Source organism: Micromesistius poutassou (assembly GCF_964030765.1).
Source record: "Micromesistius poutassou genome assembly, chromosome: 17".
Taxonomy (NCBI): Eukaryota; Metazoa; Chordata; class Actinopteri; order Gadiformes; family Gadidae; genus Micromesistius; species Micromesistius poutassou.
The window spans coordinates 9,342,885-9,367,656 of NC_140287.1; the positions used below are offsets into that span (position 1 = coordinate 9,342,885).

Here is a 24,772-nt window from a genome sequence, read left to right on the forward strand (position 1 = left end):
TGTCTCTACATGGATGGGCACTTCACAGCTCGGCAGGGGCGGGAGGAAGGGGCAGCACGGCAGATGCTCCGGGCATATGGGCAGAATTCATTAAGGCCGGCTAAATAAGCCAATCGCGGAAGACGGTTTGAAAACAAAAAAAAAGAATAAAAAGAGAGAGAGAGAGAGAGAGAGAGAGAGAGAGAGAGAGAGAGAGAGAAAAAACGCAGAGTGTCTGTCTGGGCGAGCGGCGGCGATGGGGAGACAAACAAAGATGCCGTTAACCACACCAGAGACCAGCCGCGGTTTCAGTATTCTCCGCCACACTCGTAATAACAAGAGCTTCGACTCGCGCGCCGCCGCCGCCGCTTGTGATAAGGCATTACATTCCATTAAGTTAATTCCAGGGCCTAACAAACGAAAAGGAAATCAAGATCTTGTTTGTGATGGCCTCTAATCAGGCTGTTCTACACACAAGGCGCCGCGTCCTTGAGGACTCCGGTGTGTTCCCCCAAAATGTCATGAGACCCTCTCTCCCGGCCCCGGCGAAGAAACCCAATCACTGTCTGTAAATGTTACACCTGTTTCCCTAACAGCCGCGGACCCCGCATTGATATTCGCACACATGAACTCCGGGACAACAGTGAATGCTGATATGTTCCGCGAGCGAGCGTTTATGAGCACAAGCGGACAGGAAGGAAGATAACTAAACACGGCACGCGTGTGTCAGGAGTGTGTCGGCGAGCGATGCGCGTCGATACTCGGGCTACAGGCTCCCCGGCTACGTGAAGTGACTTAACATGGTTTATAGGGGAATTTGTTGCACTTTAACTTTGAGGAGGCTGCCAGGCTGACACCAGAGGCCATCTTGGACCAGAGACTTAGATCCATACCTCCTTATCCAGTCGAATGTATAATGTATGCTAATCCCCCTCGGTGTCAATAAGAAGTGTGTTCAATGCTTTTGAGATAATAGTGAAGAAGGGGGCGCGCCTGTTGAAGTGCTGAAAGATAAAGTCAATGGCACGGTCAATAACAATAAGGTTGTAGGCCTTGATGAGGAATGTTAATTTGAACACAATTAACTGGATTTCAGCTTAGCTCATTAACAACCTTGGACTTGTATGAGGGGGTTGGTCATGCCGGCGGTACACAACGTTATTTTATCTGGACCAGCTCTTTCCAATTGGCCTTTTAAAGAGAGAAACTTTCTCCTACTCTCTGTCTGAACTGCTTCAAAAAAACGGGGCAGTGGCAGCATATTCTCATATTTTTAAGCTTTATTTATATAACAGTATAAATAGATATGTTACAATATATAAAAAATCTGGATCTGAAAAAAACAACATAATGTGTGAAACCAAAGTCGGCAACTCCCCCCCCGCCCCCCCGGGGTCAGGGGCCCCGGGGCCTCCTGCTCCTCAGAGGAGGTCCAGGGCCCACCCTGCACCTCCTCACTTGACCACAGGCAGTGGAGCCTGCTCCTCACTCTCTCCTTGATCCCATTCCATCAGCAGCTCTGAGGACACCTCCGTGAACAGATGATGCCAGTCCCAGCCCACATCCTCCTGAACACAGAGAGAGAGGGAGAGACATAGGGAGAGAGAGAGAGAGAGAGAGAGAGAGAGAGAGAGACATAGGGTGAGAGGGACATAGAGAGAGAGAGAGAGAGAGAGAGAGAGAGAGAGAGAGAGAGAGAGAGAGAGAGAGAGAGAGAGAGAGAGAGAGACATAGAGAGAGAGAGAGAGAGAGAGAGAGACGTAGCGAGAGAGAGAGACATAGAGAGAGAGAGAGAGAGAGAGAGAGAGAGAGAGAGAGAGAGAGAGAGAGAGAGAGAGACATAGGGGTGAGGGACATAGAGAGACATAGAGAGAGAGAGAGAGAGAGAGAGAGAGAGAAAGAGAGAGAGACAGTGAGAGAGACAGAGAGAGAGAGACAGAGCGACAGGAATATATAGAGAAAGAGAGATAGGTAGAGGGACATGGGAGAGGGAGAAAACGAAAGATTAAAAGAGAGAGACAGGGGTAAGAGAGAGACGGGGATAGAGAGAGAATGATGGGGGGAGCGAGAGAGCGAGAGACCCAGGGAGAGAAAGAGAGCAAGAGAGAGCGAGAGAGAGAGACATTGAAACCGACAGTGCAAGGAGGGGTGACGGGGGAGAGCGATAGAGTGAAAAGGACGGAGAGAGAGCAGTGATAGAGCGAGGGGCAGGAAGGAGCGGGGCAGAAGGAGAGCAGAGGGCTTTAATGTACACATCATAAATCTTGATTGCCTGGGAGTCAGTGCAGAGCCGACTCCCCCCGGTGCGCCAAGGAACAGCTGGACGGCCCTCTCCTCGGGGGGGCGGCCCGGGGGCTATATTTACTGAAGGACCCCCCCACCCCCCCAGCACCCACTCACCTCCCACACCTCTTGCTCCTGAGCCAGCACCTTAGTGAGGAGCTTCAGGTCTATCTCCCCGTCCTGCAGGAGGAGGGAGAACAAAGCGCAGGTTTTCCTTTAAGCACGCCTGCACAAACAGGAGGTCCCAGACAGGGAGTGGGGGGGGGGGGGTTTGTTGACCATCCAAACCAGGATCACCTTGACGAGGAAGACCAGCGAGACGAGAGGGGAAAAGGATGTAGAACAAGTGGACTCACCAAGGTCTGGAAGGGAGAGTAGTGCCTGAGGTCATCATCCAGGTCCCTGTAGGTCATCACCCGGTTCACTTGGATGCTGGAGAAAGAGAGAGACAGAGAGGGACACACCGACAGGGAGGAAGGGACAAAGATAGAGACAGAGAAAGAGACAGGGATGGAGACAGAGACAGGGAGCAATTATGAGCAATTATAAGATCAGATCCCAGTGAAGCACAGCCGACGTGGCACACTTCAGAACTCTGCTCTCACACTGATCTCAGCACAGTGGACGCAGCAATGAGCAACGGTTTAGACTAAGTTCCTTCAAGATGCCCCTTCATCAAATACAGGGGATCAGTGGCCTCAACAAGGACCAGAGAGAGAGAGAGAGAGAGAGAGACAGAGAGAAAGAGAATGAGAGAGAGAGAGAGAGAGAGAGAGAGAGAGAGAGAGAGAGAGAGAGAACGAGAGAACAAGAGAACGAGAGAGAGAACGAGAGATTTCAAGAGAGAGAGAGAGAAAGAGAGAACAAGGAGGAGAGCGAGAGAGAGAGAGAGAGCGAGGACGCCGAGCAGTGCCAAGAGGTAACCGCCGCAAATTGAAACCCAGCTGCTTAACCGTGCCTTGGAAATTAAAGGAGGGTGTGCTCCCGGCGTGGTGGCGGGGCCTAGCAGCGCATGCCAGTCCTACTTACTGCATATTACACGCTACATTGCCCCCGCAATGAGTTCAATGTGGATATTATCTCGCACGGAGGGCGCACACCGGGCCTAATAACCTCCTGCCGCTGTCATAGTCCTCCTGCCGCGGCCAGCGCGGGCCCCCACGTCTCTCAGTGGCCTGTAAATCAAACAGGGACCCCCCCGGTTCATAAAGGTTCCCGATTCCCTACCGTTCATAAATCACGGCCCCCGGCTGTTTTCTCTGTGTCCCGGGGAACGGGGGAACGCCGAGATATGTGAGGCAGTGAAATCTCTTGAACCTCGCACTGTCTCGCCAGACGAGAAGGGCAGTTTGGCCCCGGGTACGGTGACCCCCGCCGGAGGTACGTCAGAGGAGACACAGAGAGAGAGAGAGAGAGAGAGAGAGAGAGAGAGAGAGAGAGAGAGAGAGAGAGAGAGAGAGGGACGGAGACAGAGAGAGAGACAGAGAGAGAGACAGAGAGAAAGAGGGACGGAGACAGAGAGAGAGAGGGACGGAGACAGAGAGAGAGGGACGGAGACAGAGAGAGAGACAGAGAGGGAGATGAACGGTTGGGGAAAGGTCACCGTTGGGCCTACCTCGGTGGAGCGGCCACCTGCATGGTGAGGTCCTCCTCCTGGACTTCATCCAGGTCCGGGATCACGGGGATGTCTGCAACAGCAGCACAGGAAGGGGGTTAAAGGTGCGGGGAACACAAAGGCGTTTCTTTTTTTTGGTTTTCAACTTGGTTATACGTCTCGGAGGGGCTTCGACATAGTCGTCGACGCTATTTTGTCAATGCTACTAAAATAAGAGGAAACAGCTGTCTCAGTTCTACTCTGCTCTGACTCAAGTTGTGTTCTCTTGGTGTCGTTAGAGGGCCTTGGACAAAGGGAGAGCAGCGAGGAGTGTAGATGGGTGGAACTCCGGGCAGCAGTGCATGTCCACGTGTGAGAGAGGGAGAAGCTTCTTTGACACTTACAGTATAATTTATGTGGCGCATATTATACACAACATCACTGCATGCACATTATAACACTCAAACACAAAGATGGAACTAGCTTGAGAAAAAGAGTGTATAAGTTTGCGAGGGTGGACGTGGGCCAAGTTAGTCGGGTGATTCAGAAAAATTTAAAATTTAAAATTTAATAAAATTAAAACTACAGATGTCTGGTGGAAGGTGGCCGTTTGCATGAGCTTCTTACTGTGTGTGTGTGTGTGTGTGTGTGTGTGTGTGTGTGTGTGTGTGTGTGTGTGTGTGTGTGTGTGTGTGTGTGTGTGTGTGTGTGTGTGTGTGTAAATGTGGACAGAAACTGGCACTGCATTCCTTGCGCTCCCACTTCCAGAATGGCCACATCCTCATAAGCTCTGCCCTGTCACAACAGCCATGAGGCCATGAATATTCAGGAGGGGTGGGGGCGGCAGCTCCCGCTGTGATGGGGGGGAAGGGGGGGGGGCATCGGCCATAGGCCTCCCCCCAGAAAGCACAGGCCTCCACCTGCTATCTGAGCATTTGGGCCCTGTCACCACCACCACCACCACCACCGCCATCATCATCGTCACCACCGCCACCACCACCGCCACCATCATCGTCACCACCGCCACCACCATCACCAGCCCCCCCCCCCCCACCACCTCCACCACCACCACCACCGCCATCATCATCATCACCACCACCATCACCAGCCCCCCCCCCACCACCTCCACCACCACCACCACCACCGCCATCATCATCATCACCACCACCACCATCACCAGCCCCCCCCCCACCACCTCCACCACCACCGCCATCATCATCATCACCACCACCATCACCAGCCCCCCCCCACCACCACCACCACCACCCCCACCATCATCATCATCATCATCATCATCACCACCACCACCACCACCACCGTGGCGCACGGGGCCGACCTCCGTGTCCGCTCTGCCACTCGGACCGGGGGCCCCGACGTGCGGCCCCGAGCGGGAGCGCCCCGCTCCCCGCTCCCGGGCCCATCTGTGTGGGGTCGGAAGTCACAGCGCCGCCTGGCAGGGGCGGCGGGGCCCGGGGCCGCCAGCCCGCGGCTCAAACAGTGGGGTCCAGCTTTAATTGGCCAAACGCAACAGGACAGGAGGGGAGGAGGGGGAGGGGGAAGGGAAGAGGGGAGGAGGGGAGAGGAGAGGAGGGGAGGGGAGGAGGAGAGGAGAGGAGGAGGGGGGGAGGAGAGGGAGGAGGGGAGAGAGAGCCGCCGTCCAAGAAGGACGGGAGAGGGAGGGAAAACTTTGGGGTTTTCCCGTTCCGATGCGCGTTGGAGTGGAGGATGAACTCGGCATGGAGGCATATCAGGGGATGAGCTCAGTGCTGGATAATTAACAGAGGCATAATGGGCTCATGTGTTTAGAAGCTCTGCACAGGTTGTCCATGTGAGCAATAACCTTGCTCTTTGGCTGAATAATTACTCTGAATAATTACCTCTATGGTTTGAATAAAAACCAGAGGTTCGTAAAACCGAGGCTGTTTCCACCGATGAATAAAAAAAGTAATCAACGCCTTTGTTCCATTCAGAGAATCCGACCGCGGTGACGCGAGACGCGACTCCATCGCTTTACGTGGCTGTAGCGAGCGTCCCTGATGGAACACCTCCACACCACATCAGGGCCTCCCATAAGAACATCCACCTGGAGACCCAGCCGAGCACGGAGAGAGAGACGGGGGAGAGAGGGAGACAGAGCGTTAGGGGAGAGATGAATGGATAGGAGGAGGAGAACGACAGGGGAAAGGGGGACGGAAAACTAGTGAGACAGTGTTTAGGAGAGAAAAAGGAGGTAGAGGGGGAGAGATACAAAAGAGGTGGGAGAGAGGGGGGAGACAGGAGGGGGGCAGAGAGGGGGGGGGGACAGGGGAGAGAGAGAGCGGGAGAGTGAGAGAGTGGGGAGACAGAGACAGGGGGACAGGGAGGGGGGTTGGGAGAGAGTAGAGAGAGAGAGGGGGGAGACAGACAGGGGGACAGGGAGGGGGGTTGGGGAGAGAATAGAGAGAGAGAGGGGGGGAGACAGAGAGAGGGGAGGGACAGAGACAGGGGGACAGAGAGGGGGGTGGGGGAGAGAGGAGAGGGAGGGGGGGGAGACAGGGAGGGGGGGTGAGAGAGAGGGCTTCAGGGGGAGGGTTGTCAGTAATCTCTAAACACAGTGCTGTGGCCCGGGGGGAAAGTCAATAGCGCTGCTAAATGGAGGTGAGGAGACGGGCAGCCCTCATCTGATGTGGGAAAATATCTACTATTCCTTCAAAACACCTCGGAAAAATAAACCACAGTTTGGGAGAGATTCTTTCACTTACTTTGTAGAATTTTCCAAAAAGGACAAATATGAACCTTCTGGGCTTTTTGGACCGATGGACACTCAGTTTTGGAGAGCGACTGGTTGAAAGCCATCGCAGTCCTTTAATCACACAGCAGCCTCATCCTCTGATCCCAAACTCTTTTTTTGTCCCCCCCCCCCCCTTTTCTAATTTCACAAAATTAAAAATGCCATGCTCGTTTAGCCGCTGACAAGATTCATCTGTGTTTCTGATATCCAAATAAATGCAGGCACGGGTATTTCATATTCATGAGGGCCCCCGTGACACTTTGTCCTCTCATTTACAAAGCAGCGTGTTCAGCAGAATCTGGCCCCCCCGGACCCCCAATCAAATTTAATGGTCTTAGTGCAATGACATCAAAAAGCCGTGCGTCCAGCCCCTTGCAAATAGCTTCCTGGGTTGTCTCCCCCCCTCAGCCCGCTCTGGCCGATAATGCACCATCAACACAATTCTATCAGGGTTCAATGTTAAGCAGCGGGGGCCACACCGCCTTCTATATGCAAACTCTATTATTAAGTGGAAGAGAGAAAAAATAAAAAAAAAAGAGGACAACATTCTGAAATGAGCTTCAAATCCAACCTATTACCGCAGGTCAGCGGGGGCGGCAACGGCTCGCTCCAAACAAGCTGCTTTGGGTTTTTTTTCTGATTCCAAAGGGCAACTTGATCAGGAAAGAGACGCTGGGGGGGTGGGGGGGGTGGGGGGGTGGACGGTGGAGCTCCTTGTCACCGGCTGGACGTCCATCAAGGTTGCTCTGTGAGGCGGCGAGCGGCCGCGGCGTGTCCTTGTTACATGGCCGCGCGCCGCTTTCCCCCTTCATGTTAATATCAGAAGGGGATAATTCGCTGGAGGATGTCGACACTCCCGGGCCTGGCGAGCACTCTGCGCCAGCCTCGCTCTCCCTCTTTCCCTCTCTTCAGCACATGGGGGGGGGGCACGGGGACGGGGTGGGGACGGGGGACCCTTCCACATCAGCGGGGCTCCTGTAATCTAAGCAAGTAGGGGGGGGGTGGGGGGTGGGTATCCGTCAAATGATTGCCTAGTCACAGAATCCAATTGGAAGCCTTATGGGACTCCATGCAACGGATCCCGGATGAGGAGAGGGAGAAGGGGAAAAAGAAAGAGAGAGGGAGACAAGAAACAGATGAGTGTGTTTGTGATAGCGCTGCTATTTTAAGTGACAGGGGAAGCAGAGGCTGAGGGGCCAGCCCACGGTGAGATGGAAGCAGGGGATAGGGCATGCCTTCCCCCCCTCCCCCCCTAACTCCCTCTACCTCTCTATCTCTCTCCCCCCTCTCTCTCCCTCTCTCTCTCTCTCTGCTTGTAGCCGGTGGACATAAGGGATAAGGGTAGGGACACAATCAAGATCGCAGGGGCTATCTCACTAACCCTCAGCACTGTAATTTCCACTGCCCCTGCCTCCAGGTCTGTATTAAGAGGTCTCCCTCCACAGAGTAATAATCTCCCCAGCGGCGGGGACTGGGAGAGGGCCGCGCCACGCTGGTTGAAATGGTCCTTTCAACCAGTGCACACCACCACACTGTTTTCACAGCCGAGATTTTTTTTAACAATATATCTGTAATATTAACAGAGAGGAACAAAAACGGGGAGCACGCTGAGAAATGACTCCCCGGAGGATTTCATTTGAAATCAGAAAGGAAATGTGAATGAGGATCGTTGCTAAAAATGAAGAAAAAGAGAGGGACAGAGCTTCTCATTTAGGAAAAACTATAAGATCTTTCTCGTTTTGGAATTCAACGCAACACTACACGGTGGTAATGAATTATTGCATCCTTATTACCCTTACATGAATTTAGATTAAATACTCAAGTTCTATACTAATAATACTGACATATACATTAAATTGAAGTCTATAATTACTAAATATTGAATTGTTTATGGTATTTTTCGTCATGTACCTTCAAAACTACATTGAGGCTTTGATGCACATCTCTGGGTAATGCTGTTAAATGTCTTCATAATTGATCACAGTCCATCTTGCATACGGTACATACTGTAGGGCTTGCAATAACGTCATATAGTGTCTCATGTATATCATATGTATATACCGCCAGTCTTTCAACAAGGAGAACTGTGCCGGTGTGCAGCCAGTGTGCTGCGCTCCCTCTCTTATTTCCCCTGCCGCGGCTGGCCGGAGAACAGAACAATTATCCCCAGCAACGCTTTGTTGGAACGACCCCCTCCTCTCCCTCCCGACATTGTTTGTTGTGCGGAGAGTCTGGGCCCTGAGGTGACACGGGGAGAGCAGTGCTCGGGCTAAAGCGTGTGTAAATGTGTGTGTGTATATTTGTGTGTAGATGTGTGTGTGTCAATGTGTGTATGTCGATGTGTGTGTGTAAATGTGTGTGTGGCCGGTGGTCACTGTGTCAATGTCGAGGTGGAAAGAGCCCAGGGTGCGACCAGAGAGTTTCCCTGCTTATTACTGCAGGGTTTTCTGTGGATTCGGGTACGTCTACGAATAAGTCATCAATTCCACACACACACACACACACACACACACACACACACACACACACACACACACACACACACACACACACACACACACACACACACACACACACACACACACACACACACACACACACACACACACGGTCTAAACATCAATCAAATCAATATTTGCTTAGATCTTTCTGTGTTCTGCCAATGTTATTAACCACCCTTGTTACAGTCTTTGCGATTCTAAATTAAAACCTAATAAAAACTAATAATAACAAATAAAAAACATTGAAACAAAAGGACCAGGTGACCAGTTCCTTTTCCCTGACCAGAGACGAAAGGCTTCAGAGAAACAGTGACGTGAGGCCGCTGCTAGAATCTGCTTGATTCCCAGCAGACTAAAGCAGGACTGGGGGGGACCAGAGGCTTCACCCTCCTTCCCCCGAGCGGACACAGGGAGCAGGCTCTCACCTCCTTCATCGTCCGAGCCGTGGGGGGTCTGTGGCTGCAGGCGTCGGCTATGGAAACAGGAAGTTGTAAAGCGTGTGTTAATTCAACCATTCCATAAATAACAACCCCCAAAAAATAGAAAGGGCTGCCAAAAGGTTGAGGCAGAAACCAGTTCAGACCGAACGGCCGTCCCTGCTGCTCAACCCTTTTCGTTCTCATGTAACGAGAAGGAGAGAAAGCTCACCATCGGTGAATGACACTTGCCTGGCCCTCACTACGCTGCTATGGGACTGTGTGTGGGACAGGGCGTGATCGCCTTTGTTTGTTTCAGAACGGATCAAGGATAATGTATTAAATGAATACAAAGCTTTGCAATTACGCAATGTGATAGGACGAAGGTGGGTACATCTGAGGGCCTTTTACTGAATAGGACAGCAGCAAAATGTTTGTGGCTTTGAGGAAGCTTGTGTTGTGGATACACAGACCACCATGTCCTCTAAAGCACCCCACCCTCTACTTCCAGAGATATGTACTCCAGTGCCCCCGATGACAGCAGGGAGGGAAACGAAAAAAAAAGCATGAAAATGAGGAGTTGGCTCCCAACAGCAATGAAAGTGGTGACAAGTCAGTCACGCTTGTGCTGTTGTGTTTTTTTCCCCCCTTGTTTTTTAATCATGTTAAGTGATTGTTCTTGGAAGGCGAGGATTAGTTGTAACCAAGGACGATTTTTAGAGTACTGCCCCCCAATTTGCACTTTACGGCGACAGGGGAAACGACGAAACGTTGAACAAAGAAACACACAAATTAAGCAATTATTCCATCCCGCACGGAAACTAAATCTGGCATTTCATCCAATCAGCGGTTCTCTGGGATGATGAAGACACATGGGAGCTACTCACTCCTCCTGGTCCTCCAACGCTGGTCTTCTGGAGGATCTGGAGTGATGACAATTAATGGACAAACATAAATAAAAACAAACCAAGGCGTCTGATTAATCAGGAATCAAGAACACTTCCAGGAAAAAGAAGAAACGCTAATGTGTAAAATCATTTTGGAGACAACCCACCACATTGTTTTAAAACTCACCAACAGCTACTGTATTTTATTAATAATAATGCTCAGTGTAGGGTAGGGCGCAGTAATGCATAGAGTTTATATGGTTGAATCCTCTTCCTATGTGCTGTCTCTACCCCAACTACCAGCCACCCCACGATCTTCAGACCACTCCCAATGTGCACTGGCCAGCTTGACTGAGACAAACCCAGCCCCAAATCATCGCCTTTTTGCCCTTTGACATCTCTTAATTTTCTGTTGTTGATTTATTTTGTTAAATAAAACACGAGTTTCCCCAAAACTAAATGTCCACATCATTTAATTTAAATCAAAGTAGAAACAAATGAGGCAGCACCCAACAGTTCATTTAAATAGCGTTGTGTATTACTGAAAATGTACCAATTAAAATCATAAGAAGCTTTATTAAACTGTTTATTGATTTGTGTGGTTGTCAGGTCAACACCCAAGCCCTTTTCTAATTCTTTCATTTCTTTTATATATATTGCGATTTATTTATTCTGTTTACTCTCCTGGTTAGCTACTGCCCCCTACTGGTTTTAAAGGTGAACTATATTGAACAGTTCATATTTTATTTTTTTCAGCTCAACATTTTGATACACTTTAAATTAAGAAAAGCTGCCAAAATGCAAGCTGATAGAGCCATTCAAGTTTTACATTATAAATTAAGATCTGGGGTGAATGTTTTAAAATCAGTCGTGTATAGTTGGAACGCAGGACAACATCACAAAGAGCCTTCGATCTATCAAAATTCCCAGATCTAAATCACCAAAAATTCATGAATGTATTTTAACAAAATTGCAGAAACTACAAAAACAAAAAAAGAACCCAATCCTCCTCTCTTGTCCTCGCTTTAAGCCTATAACAACGCGCTAGTAGCGTCCCACCGGGCAGGGTGGCTGCGGGCCACCTGCAGCTGCCCTTGGCCCGGTGTCCTGGCTAGGGGGCGGAGGGTGACGGCACTTAAAGGAACATTAGCGCGGCCTTGATTAAGACTCATGTACGCTGAGGCGACAGACACGGCTAAAACTGTCTGGGGGAAGGAAAAAAAGAAAAGTTGGTAGGGATAAAATATATTGTGACAACCCGGCTTCAAAGGTTCATCAATAAACCGACAGATCATTTAGTGTCAATTAGGAGTGATAGATCGACAAATCCGGGGATTTCTGCGCCGGGATTAGGAGGAAGGAGGGCTGGCCTGATTGAGCACGAGGGGTGACATTGAGGAGAGGGACCTTGTCCGCTCCGGTGGGGGCCATTACTTACTTTGTTTTACAGAGGATCAATGCATGGATAGAAAAAAAACTTTGTTTAACACTTCCTGCACTTCAATCTCCCTGAGCGGAGGAATCACGTTGGGGTGACACGAACACAGGGTGAGCGACTCCCTGACCTTCGCTGGTAGAAAACCAAGACCTATTGAGTTTTCTCTCTCTCTCTCTCTCTCTCTCTCTCTCTCTCTCTCTCTCTCTCTCTCTCTCTCTCTCTCTCTCTCTCTCTCTCTCTCTCTCTCTCTCTCTCTCTCTCTCTCTCTCTCTCTCTCTCTCTCTCTCTCTCTCTCTCTCTCTCTCTCTCTCTCTCTCTCTCCAAATCTCTACCTGTGCTGGAAGGTTTTATGCAGAATACCGCAGAGCATAAGGTTTTAGAAGACATGGAGCAGAAGGAGTAAGTAGAAAGCAGTACAGAAAGCAGAGTACAGAAATCATCATTTGCTGTAGCTTTTTCCCCACATGCTATTTAATCATTTTTGGAGGAAAAATAAATCTGCTTCAGCTAAAAAAAAACGCAGCAGGTTTGAGTCAACCACTCCCGATATTTGTTATGCAAATCCCGAAAAAGGCTCTCCATCTGTATATGGTGGGAAGGCTGCGCGTTCCTCTCCTGCGTGGAGGAGAGCGGACAGCGGCGATACAGGAGGTGATTAAGTGGCCCGAGCCCCTGGTGATGAAGTAGCTGGCTGACTAACAGTGCCCTCCTGTGGCTGATGCATTAACCATGTCAATTACCCACTCCTTCTCCGATGAAGACGAATGACGGGCGGCCTGCTCGGACAGGCTCCCCCTAACCTTGTTGATTCGCTGCACCGCTGTGCCAAATATGCACTGATAAATAAGCTCATTGGAGGGCCCATTAATAACACATAATAACACCGCAGCCACCATTGCGTTCCCGCCTTTTTTTGGGTTCGTTTCACCTGCGTTTCGCCTGACAAACATGAGTGCAAGCGAGGGAGGAAGCAAGCTGATTTTAGTCTATGCTTTATTTAGAAAACATGATTCAAGCGATCATCAGTACCTCATTGGACCACACATTTGTAGTGCTCACAGCAGTTATAAATAGCTTCCTCTACACATAGTGGCCAACACAACACCATATACAGTTGTATGAGTTGTAAGATAAGTCAGACACTACAAACATACAATACCTGGGTAAAACCTGTAGGCCTGGCTTATTTACCATTCCGCTCACTTCCAATATAAACTGAATCCTTACCTCGAGAGATCGAGAGATGCTTCATGAACCACCTCCAGAACACAAGCTTGTTTACCTTGTGCCTCTGAATAAACCACGTGTTGAGCATTTAACAAACACCATACCACAAAAGGATAAAATAGTTTTTTTTCATCAAAGGGAAACAGACTCACTTGGCAGAGCCGGCTCCAGAGCTGTCCTCGGCCCAGCCGCCCTGCCTGCGGACGGACTTCGGAGGGCCCGCCTGGAAGGAAAGACCAGCTTTAGGAAACAACCATACTCATGTTCAGCTACAGCATTGACAGTCCCTGAGCTTGATTTAAAGGAGCACTATGTAACGTGTCGAATGACATCGGACAGGAAGAGAGGAAGAGTCGACATGATGTTACATGAATATTGTGAAATTGATTTGTTGCATGAGGACGTCCGTCCTGGATCTCGTTAGTTCTGTATGCAGAGGTAAATGATGCTATGGTCTTGTGAAGCTCAACTGGTGGATCGTAGCTTCAACACTGCCAGTGTTAGGGGCTTAATTATGCCCCCGGCATATATTTTGATGTATTATTTATAATGCAACTTCATAAATAATCATACATACACGCCCAGCTCTGATAGGTAATGTCAATTCTGACCTCTGGCTTAGGATCAGTCTGTTCTGGTTAGCCTGAGCTGAACGAGAGCTGAATTAAAAGTGAATCATTGAATAAACAGAGTTGTACACAGTGCTACTTCAAAAGGAAAACTTAAGATTTCCTATTGCAAGGGTAAAGAATCACATCAAGCACACACACTCACTCCAGCACACCCACTGTATAAAGGATTTTTTTTTTAATGATTGATTTCTAGACAAAAAGGACATGTTCAAGACTTAGGCCTCCCAGGTTGGCTTTCTCATACGTCTAAGACACAACCGTGTGCAAGGATGGAAATCCAGCTTCACAGCCTCCCTCAGATAATTAGGACATTGTACTCGGTCGATACAGTTCAACTTTTACTTCGCTATTATAAAAAGGGTTCACAACCCATTGTTGCATACTGACAATACTGAACATAAGTTACACAAACACTGCTGGCTGGTGAGTGCAGCTCCGCAGTCAGGCTATATGGAGACCATTGTGTTGTTTATTGTGGTTTTCAATGCTACTCAATCTCAGCGCACGCACACATGGGGGGAAAGAGTGTGGGAACTGTCACACAAACAACGGTCAGGGGGGGGCTGCAGAGTTTGACCTAAAATAGCTCTGCAGCAAGATCAACAACAGAAAGAGCCCTCCTCTCCTCATTCTTTGATTCCGACATAGCGCTGAAAATAGTCCATTGAGATTGCATGGCGGTCCGGGGGCCAGCTGGGCTAGCAGAACGCCACTTGAATGAATGAATTCCACGGAGCATGCTCGGGGCGAGCACTGGACAAACGCATTAGCAGCAAGCACAACATTTCTCATTTCCAAATTGGGTCTGCGGAGGACAAAGTGGCTGGAAAGATTTTCTATCGTTCAACATGAAATAGGAAATAATCTCTCATGGCTAGCCCCTTCACCAAACTCATTTATAAATCTGAATGTCAGGAGGAAGTGAGTGGGACAGGCTGAGGGGAGGGCCACTCTACTGGATTGCTTCCATGTTGCTGCTGAACCCAACAGCCAAGACGGGATAAATCCACAAATTCAAAACAATTAGTAATTCAATCTTAAAAAAAGCAATAGGGGGAAATAAAATAATAAACCGGAGTGTTATGCAAAGGGTACTTAACAAACTTATATAATAGCATAGTAATGATTTACATCAATGCCTAATTGATGGCTCACTTTGAAGTGAACCTATTAGGCTATAATGTTTATTAAAGCGGTTTCATTCATTTGAATTGCTGACCAGGACTATGAATAAATCAATATAATATCACCAGGAAACTGTAGAGAAACAGTTATTTGAACGTAAAGAAACATTTGCGTAGTATGGCTTTTAGTAGCCGAGTCAATTATCATATTGATCAATTAGTCTGGATGTTGTGGTATGCAGAGTATCCAGATCAACAAGGATGATGTGGCCAATACACTCAATGCCCAAATATGACGCTAAATAGCCCTGGTGGAATGGAATTGGATGGTCAAGCAATTAGCTCAGCCTTTCTCTTCCCTAATTTTGGATCCTCCGACAATCTCTCTGGGGACAGACATTTGTGCTTGTTGAACCCTAAGAACGTCGTTCTTTCTGTCTTGAAAGGATGTCAGGAATGTGACCAATCAGTTGGGTATTTTAGAGGGAAGAGGCCGCCTCTGATGAACGAAGTCTACAAATAAACTTCACCCAGTCTCACGACATTCTGGAAAAATGTATTGCATGTACGGAGCGGGTCAGAGAGGGCGCGGGAATACTGTTCTTACATTAGGGAAGTTGGCCTAATTTGGGAACGTTAGCACACAGCCCAAGTATTGCTGGAATTCATTCTTCTTGCTTTGGGAATGTTGGCTGGCTCACAGTATGCCAGCGTGGGGCAGGGAGGGGACGTCGTGAGGTAGTTGAGGGATTTTAATGCGTTCACTCATGTGGGAAAATTTCATGATGACTTACCAATTATGGAAGCAGAAAAAAAGGTGGTTTTGTTTGCCAATTTGGTCGACATTAGGATAAAGAAATGTGTTTTGGGGAACTGTCAGCGCCCCCGTCTGACGTGGAGTTTCTCTGGGCGACAATCACCGGAAGGCCTCTATTCTGCCGCAGGAAGCCAGTCAAAACTTTTGTTCATCTAAAGCATCAGGGCTGGAACTGTGGTTCACAGTTACATACATTATGCTAAAATGGGGGAGACATACATTGTCTATCATATTACTTACACCAATGAATAGTGTGCAGGGTGACTTGTAAATGAACAGAAAGGACTTAAGGGCACCTGGACAGAAGACAATTCTGTATGCTTTATTTACCCGTTACATGGCAACCATGATTTGGCGGCAGGAACAATGCTGCTCTGCTATACCAGCCGACAGAGGCATGTTTGAGTTTATGAATAGTTTTTTATTGGATGCTAGGGATCACAAGGGCTTCTGCCCATATCTAGATTAGGATAGCTGGGCACTATTTTAGGACTATACATGGGCTGAGACTTCATCGGAGTTCAATAGGTTGACAAGCCAAGCCTACGTATGCAGTAAGAATGGATCTCCTGGTATTACATTTGGACACATACAATATGGCAGAAAAAGTACTTTGAAGAGGCTTAAAGTGAAGACCATGAAGAGGATTTAGTCTGAAGAAGGTAGCAAACACCATGACTACTGCTTTAACTTTATACCATCAAAAGCCAGGTAGAGCCCTACTTAGTTGATTAAGCAATATAGAAAATTCATCTTGAAATTTGAGAAGCATTTAAAAGAAGTCTGAATATCAGCAGACTGAAAATAACAACAATAAATTTGTGAAATGCTCTGACTGATGGTATAAAGCCAGTATCTGAAGCTCTAGAAAGACAATTCAAGCTACAATTCACCGTTTCACTCACGCTACCTACATCCTCCTCGTCCTTGAAACCATGCATGGAAGAAAAGCAAAATCAGACGTGAATACTTTTGACTCTGAAGTGAAATCATGACCACACGTCACATGACACTAATCCACCAATGAGCGTGTGACCTCCTACCTCTCCAGCAGAGGTGGAGGAGGACTTTCGGATGGGACGGGACTCATCGAGGGGGGTCTGCTCTGCGGCTGTCCGGGCCCTGCGGCCTGTCTTCGCAACCTGAAGGAATTCACCAAGATGGGAGACACAACACAAACAGTGGCTTGTTATAATTTAACAACTAGGTGAAAATACATATTATTCTAGTCCAGTCCCAAGAAACAATCATAAGCAAACTTAACTTTTCCTATTTATATTTATTGAATAGCAAAGGGCATATTCAAACGTAAAAGAAAATGTGTTTTGCATTAGTACTTCATTGATTCATTCCTGTAAGCAATAAACTGACTTTAAAATACATCCTTCATTTAGTAGAGTGTGGAGTTTAGAAGAGATTAAAGAAGTCATTTATTAGCATAAATAGGGTTGTATACTTATGCATATTCTGCCCTATAGAGATCTAACTTGGTTGCGGATGTAGCTCATTTTCAGAATATAAAATATAACGCCATTGCACCTGAGAGTTTTAAACGTGTTGCTTTGTTAGTTCCCCCTGCCCTGACCCATCAGCAGCTTGAGGAGAAACGCAAAGCAGTGGCGTCACTCTTCTGCTTCTTCATGTAACGTGAGGCTAATGTAACGTGACACTACACACACAGGTTACAAACAACAGTGAGCTGAGATATCTGTCTCAGCTTCTTCATGTAACGTGAGGCCAACACAGTACAACACATAAGCACATTATAGAGTGTATATAACAACGGTGTCTGGCCGTAGCTAGTCAACAAGCACAGTCGGCGTTTATTAAAAAAATAACGGCGATAAAGTATCACACTCCCAGAATGCAAACCGAAGGAAAGCAACTCTGGTGTTTCTGTCATTAGCATTCTTGCACTTAGCCTAACTTGCATATCAACCTAGGCTATGGTTAGCAGCTAGCATAACACGACACGGCCAACATGTCGAGGGTATCATTTAAAAGCCTAAATCGAACGTGAAGCAAAGCCAACAGTGCGGCGAACTATGACTTGAGTCTGCGGAACTCACACTTTTCACAACTCCGTTGTCTCCTAACAACGGAAGGCTGTCCTCCATGTTGTCCTGCAAGCTAGCGAACTAGCGTCTTCCTGGAGGAACAAGCGTCACATAGCAACGGTATCCATAGTTACGCCAATCAGGAGGAGAGGAGCGTTCGGCGATTCATGAGCACTGAGCAGACAAAATTAGATGGTTTATTTCCAATCATTAATTAAACAACTCCAAAATTTCAAACAACTTTATAAACATTTTTTAAAAGCATTTAAGAACCACAGTGCTGATATGATCGGTACAGGTTTGCTCTGGTCGTTACATCCACAAGGTGTTGCTATAGAGCATATTTTAACCTGAAGTCTGGTATGAGACTGATGATATGGAGGCAGAGGCAGGAAGATTCCCAGATGCATATCCTGCTTGTGACAGCGTAGTCTTGTCATTTCATCCTATGTTCTAAGAATACCACGATGATGCAGTTGCAATCCTGACAACATGTGTATTCGGATAAAGTGCCTAATTCATTGAGTATTCATATTCTAAACATGTTTTATTTTATTCCGTCAACTATTCACTTCTTAGTTGATATAGTAATTGAAATTTGAAGGAAATAATATAATTCTAATAAGAGCAAAAGTCCTATTGCAATAACATTAGGCTTTCTGTTACGGCCCCGCCCCCAAACACGTCACCGGTCGCTGTGACTATAAAGAGAAGCGCAGCGGAGGATAGCTTCCATCTGTTGAGTGTTTAGAGAGCGGACCGACAGGCGGACTGACGGACAGACGGACGGTGTGAATGGGGAGAGCAAACGCGATGGAAACTTGAAGTGTGATGATGTTGGGACTGATATCTTGGGATTGAAGATGAAAACACAGGCGTGCGTTCGGCCAAAAGGAATGGAGACATGCTGAGATGAAGAGTCTGTCTGGTTTCCTAAAGAAAATATCATGGATTATTTATGCCATTTTGCACAGATGACACTTGACACAATGGGCTTCCTCGGAAAAAAATAATGACAAACAGATAGGGAACACTATTCAAATCGGAATTAAGTTATTTTCTTCTTAACTTGAAAACACCTTAGTTGTGAGTATATATTTAAGCAGGAGTATGGATTTGTGTAAGGCGCTCCTGTTGTTCCTGATCTCAAACTGCGTTACAATGACTCTGTCGCTGTCCACCTGCACCACGGTGGACATCGACCACATCAAGAAGAAGCGAGTGGAGGCGATCCGGGGTCAGATCCTCAGTAAGCTCCGTCTCACCAGCCCCCCTCAGACCATCGGGCCCAACCAGGTGCCTCTCCAGGTGCTGGCGCTGTACAACAGCACCAAGGAACTGATCGAGGAGCTGGGCAGGGACCGCCAGCAGAGCTGCGGTCAGGATAACACGGAGACCGAGTACTATGCCAAAGAGATTTACAAATTCAACATGATCAACGGCCCGCCGGAAAACAGTGAGTGGTCCCCTCCGTCCTTAGACAGAATTAAACCCAGAGGATGGTTGTGTTATTGGCACGCTTGCTGTGTGTGTGTGTGTGTGTGTGTGTGTGTGTGTGTGTGTGTGTGTGTGTGTGTGTGTGTGTGTGTGTGTGTGTGTGTGTGTGTGTGTGTGTGTGTGTGTGTGTGTGTGTGTGTGTGTGTGTGTGTTAACTACTCCATGTGTGAGCCTGCGAAATCAATTAGGGCCTACACAAAAGTGTGCCCAATAAACTTCAGAAATGCGTGACAGGTTATTAAGTAGGCTAACCTATAAGTAAACGTCCAACCAAAACTAAATAGCCTATGGTTCGAGGCTACTCTTTTGAACGATAAATCAACGCTATACTCGTGAGAGGAATCGTAACTCAGTTCTGCGCAGCCTTTACGCGCGGCCGCTCCTGTTCGTGCGCAATAGTGCGCGCGGTAGTGCAAGGTAAACAGTCTAATTGGAAGGAGCACCATTCCTCCTGCATACCTCACACCAAAGCCATGGGAACTCCACACACGATAGTCTGACAGATTCCGAATAGGGAAAAATTCTCAGGCAGTTAAGTCTAACACTGCCAACTTCAATAATTCATTCCCAACTTTATGGCCCTGAATTTAACTACATTTGCCCACCGTTACCATCCCCAGTCTTTACTGGATTGGGCGTTTATTGGTTTGGGCGTAATGGTTAAAAGACCTTGCTCGTGAATATTGGGATTTTCCATATAAACTCAAATGAAATGATTGTTCCCTTAATTCCAGGTTTAATCACTTGAAAACAAAGCAGCAGCCAAGCCAAAACGTGTGCACGGTTAGATCGCACTGGTTAGAAGTGGATCTGTGCCGTGTCGTCAGGTGCTGCTCGGAAGCTGTTTGGACTATACCCTACAGAGCCTCCCTTGGCTCCTGCAGAAGGCTCTCAACGGATTCAAACGCGTTTTTATGGGTTCTGCGAAGTGCCCCTGACGCTCCAAACACACAGCTCTAAAACGGTGTTCACGCACGGGTCAGAGGTAGTCCCGACCTCCCAACACACACTGAGCTCTCAGGAATAGCATCAGCAAATGGCCCGTTGCCCAGGAGGACGTATATATTACCCTGTCTGTCACACAGTGGCCCCTGTGGCGGTCTGTTGTCCCTGAGCAGGTTACCTGAAGGGTTGGTGTTGGTTGTGTGTGTGTGTGTGTGTGTGTGTGTGTGTGTGTGTGTGTGTGTGTGTGTGTGTGTGTGTGTGTGTGTGTGTGTCCCAATAACATGGATTGCCAAAATGGATTAAAAAAAATAATGGGGTATTCTATTTCATTTTCCATTATGCAATTTCCTAAGAAAGCATGGACTGTTTTAGTATCTGGGAGCGTAATGTCTGTCACCGCAGTAATACTGTAGTGGCCATTTTCTATTTAATCTAATGGCTTTTACATTCACTGTTTTTGGGATAGGAAAGTCTTGGGTTGTAGTCAGCTTTTACTTTTCAAACTGAGTTAGGGGGCGGGGTAAAAACAGAACTTATCGTATATAACTATAAGTAACACCAAATATTTTGGATGATTGGAGATTGAAGAAAAAGGCAGACAGAATGAGAGAAACCTCAATGTTTTCTTTCTGAAGCATCATAAAGTGACGTGTCAATCATGGGCCAGCATTTGACTGCATTTCCCAACACTTTCTAACCTAGAGACATGTTGGGTAGTAAAGTACAACACATAGATCTTTTCTCAAGTTATCTGTGTCTGCCAAGGTCTTAAAAGAAGAGACTCATGAAGAGGATGGAGTGTACGGCCCATCCCCTCTTTTGAATGTTATGTTTGTATAGTCTCTGAATAACATTGGCCTAACACTCTAATAATTGTCATAATTCACTTATCTTCTCCCTGTGTAAACCCTCTGCACCCCATTTGACACAACCACGTGGTGCCTGACAGCTGGTGACAGGCAAAGAAAAAGATTGTAATATTTTGCCGATAAGGTCATTATTTATAGGCGGCGTAAGGATAAGGGAGACCTAGGCCAAAAGAAAGTGAGGACACGGCAGTGTTGCTGATACACAGACTAGTAGAACAATGATCTCATCATCCCAGGAAGAAAGAGAGAGAGAGAGAGAAAGAGAGAGAGAGAGAGAGAGAGAGAGAGAGAGAGAGAGAGAGAGAGATATTTCTGGCTGCTGCCGTTCCTTCCTCTTTCTCTTTGATCGTGTGGAAAAAAGCATGAGTCTTCCTTAAGGGGAGAGCTCCATCATGAGTCTTAAGGGGAGAGCTCCATCAGGAGTCTTAAGGGGAGAGCTCCATCAGGAGTCTTAAGGGCAGAGCTCCATCAGGAGTCTTAAGGGCAGAGCTCCATCAGGAGTCTTAAGGGCAGAGCTCCATCAGGAGTCTTAAGGGCAGAGCTCCATCAGGAGTCTTAAGGGCAGAGCCCCATCAGGAGTCTTAAGGGCAGAGCTCCATCAGGAGTCTTAAGGGCAGAGCCCCATCAGGAGTCTTAAGGGCAGAGCTCCATCAGGAGTCTTAAGGGCAGAGCTCCATCAGGAGTCTTAAGGGCAGAGCCCCATCAGGAGTCTTAAGGGCAGAGCCCCATCAGGAGTCTTGCTTAAGGGCAGAGCTCCATCATGTTGCTGAAGCCCCTCCCACTCACTGACCCTGCCCACTACCTCCACGTGGAGCCCAAGTTACACACGCAGCACAGCAAGACCCCGCCTCCACTCCCCTGCCATTACACTGTGTGTGTGTGTGTGTGTGTGTGTGTGTGTGTGTGTGTGTGTGTGTGTGTGTGTGTGTGTGTGTGTGTACAGGCCGTTTGTGTTTTTATGTTTTTATTCTGAAAGATCGATAGTTACAGCACACATTGGCATGAAAAACTGTAATCTTATCATAGCTGGCATACATGGCGACTAATCCAATCAAACATTAACCGTGGTTTGAAATCAGCCACAACGATGGGCAGAAAACACAGACTTCCTTCCAAGAAAGTTTAGACTTTCCTAAGTTATATGAGTCCTTGATTTCTGTTGTCTCCCGAGTCCTGTCCCATTGCTGGGCTGGCAGAGGCCGTCCACTAAGCACCAGCCTCCACAGCTGGCCAGCACCTGCCCCGGTCCTGCTTCCTACTGCCTAGTGTTTACCCTCAACATGGCTCTGGACGGAGCGACGGAGCCACAGAACGACAGAGCGACAGAGTGGCTGCCCCGTGGGCCACTGTGGAAACCACACGAGGGGAGGGGGACTCCTGCGTCTAGCAGGGAGTCTTCTGTGTGACGTAACCAGTGAGACCGGCCTGCTCCGGACGACATGGGGCAGCCAGCCCAGACATGAGAGGAGATAAGGGGCCGGGGGCGGGGATGTGAGTGGGTGGTGCTCCAGGCCGGGGGGGGGGGGGGGGGGGGGGGGGGGGACAGGGAGCGGTGTCAGGGTCAGACAGTGTTTTTACGAGGAGCTTTTAGAGCCGCGGTCAGACTTCCAGGCCAGTGTTAGCATTGGATTCCTGAAGTCCATCCATGGGCCAGTAAATAGGGGAAAGTGAAGCATCTTTTCCGGGAGCCATTCCTCAACTACCCGCCAACAGTAGTTCAATCTGTGGTAGAGTGTTCATGAGGAGGAGGAGGAGGAGGTGTATAATATCATGTGTATTAAACATCATCGTCATTATTCAGACTATTTAGGTCCAACTGTAGCCCAAAAGCTCTTCTGAGCAGATTTGACGATTGCAATGTTAATTTGTTCCTTATAACAAAAAGCAATCCCCATAGACTCTGCAACAAAGAACAAATGACCTTTGTATCCCTAACGCGAAATCCCCCCTAAAACCATCCAATTGAGAGGGAGAGGAAATGAGGTCATCCGAAAGGAAACCAAGTGCTTGATTAGAAATTTAAATCTCGTCTCAAATTGGGGGGAATTTCCACGTTCTTCTTTGAGCCAGGCAGGGGGTTGAGTTGGAGGAGGTGAGATAGGTACTTTGAGGGGGAAGACTGAAGGGAAGTAAAAGCTGGCGAGTTTCCTTCCAGATTGTGTGATGGAAAAAACTGGACAGATATCTCGACGGGATGCACTCATTGCACACTTAGATCGCCTTCTATAAATAGGGAAAGTGGCTGGAGCTGAACGCCCCCCCCCCCCCCCCCCCCCCCCAAAAAAAAAAAAAAAAAAAAAAAAAAGCTACATGGAAATATCCGATAATCTCTGAGAGAACTCAATGAAATAGAAATCGAGAGTCAAATGGATTACAGATACCGGGAGATAGGCCACTTCATGTCACATGTCCTTTTCAACTTCCCTTTGGTGGAAGTTCTGTTAAAACAAACCTTAAAAACAGCTTGGGATTAGACAGGTAGCCAGTCTGACAGCTAATAAATACTAGCTAATAAACGGGGTAATAATGCTAAAGTTAAAACCAATACATTAGCAATGGCTGGCTTGGCTGTAAACGTCTCTTTCCACTGGACTCATTACAAGCCTGCCGTGTGCTTATTTCACTCAACAAGGCCTGTGCTCAGTCTGTTAGAATAATAAACCATTTTGTGGTATTACAGTTCTTAAAAAAAAAAACTCAAACGTTTTTCGAGAGTGCTGACCAACAGGAAGCCTTTTAGAGAGAACTCATACCACTGCTATTGCTGGTTGGCTGGTTTCAATACTCTCTCTCTCTCACTCACTCACTCACCACATAATCTCACACATCAATCCTAGTGGGTGCTGACTGTCATCTGATGGGCAGATCCCTTGTCACCAGGGAGACACCCTCCCTATGCCCTCTCAGACACACCGAGGAAGAAGCCTATTGGTTCAGGTGTTACTGGTAGACTGTTCCAACATGTGTTCCTAGCCCAGATGCCCTTGGCTTGGCTCCTAACCCCCAGGAGCACCTGTTGGTTCTCCAGCACTGGTGAATGAGGAGCAGGAGCAGGACGAGGAGCAGTAGGAGGAAGAGGAGGAGAAGGAGCACGCAGGCCATCTCCCTCCTCATGCCTTTTGCTTTATTACCGCATGGGACATTTGGTTTTGATTTCATGATTTCGTGATCAGACTGCACACAAAGCATGAGCAGATGGAAGTGAGGCTGTGGTTCTCTACCCTGGGGAGGGCTTAGGAGAATACCTAGAACCACTTTCTGTGAAACATCCGGATCGCTAGTGTCAGATCCACGACGGTGATCAGAATCAGCACGTTAATATTCAGTGGAAACACATCCGGCTGTGAGCAGGGAGGAGAAATGGAAGAACGCACCGTGATAACAAACACAATGAGGTCACTGCTCAGGGGGAGTTTCAAAATAAAATAAAAAGGTTCCCCTTAAGTCAAAAAACAGATCATTTCATTTATCAAAAGGAAAACAACCCTTTTATTCAACAAATTTTTTAAACAACTTTATTGTATGTTGTCGTCCTGGCACTTAATGTTTGTTGTATAAAGGGAATGGGTTAAAGGAACCTCCATTCTGTACCGACAGGATATATTGTTGTTTCTCTTTATTCTGACAAATGTGCTTAATAAATGTACTCGCTTTGGATAAAAGCGTCATTTTAAATGCCCTAAATGTAAACTCAAAAGCAAAACAACCCTTTCATTCGACGCATTTTCTAACAACC

General features: G+C 47.8%; 2 protein-coding genes across 2 annotated transcripts in view; one reads left to right on the plus strand and one right to left on the minus strand.

The window, feature by feature from the left end:
• Positions 1-1,417: 1,417 nt before the first annotated feature.
• On the minus strand, positions 1,418-17,797 carry ift43 (intraflagellar transport 43 homolog (Chlamydomonas)). The gene is made up of 9 exons (XM_084482229.1): positions 17,738-17,797; positions 16,712-16,810; positions 13,248-13,318; positions 10,431-10,466; positions 9,553-9,599; positions 3,878-3,950; positions 2,619-2,694; positions 2,380-2,442; positions 1,418-1,547 (listed from the first exon to the last, which is right to left on the minus strand). The coding sequence occupies exons 1-9, from the start codon at positions 17,783-17,785 to the stop codon at positions 1,434-1,436; spliced, it is 627 nt and encodes a 208-aa protein (XP_084338355.1). The 5' UTR covers positions 17,786-17,797; the 3' UTR covers positions 1,418-1,433.
• A 718-nt stretch (positions 17,798-18,515) lies between these two features.
• The window catches only part of tgfb3 (transforming growth factor, beta 3), a 12,315-nt gene continuing 6,058 nt past the window's right edge, over positions 18,516-24,772 (plus strand). The window contains exon 1 of the mRNA XM_084481910.1: positions 18,516-19,181. Coding sequence (XP_084338036.1) covers positions 18,836-19,181 — 346 coding nt within the window. The 5' untranslated portion in view covers positions 18,516-18,835. The remainder of the gene's footprint in view (positions 19,182-24,772) is intronic.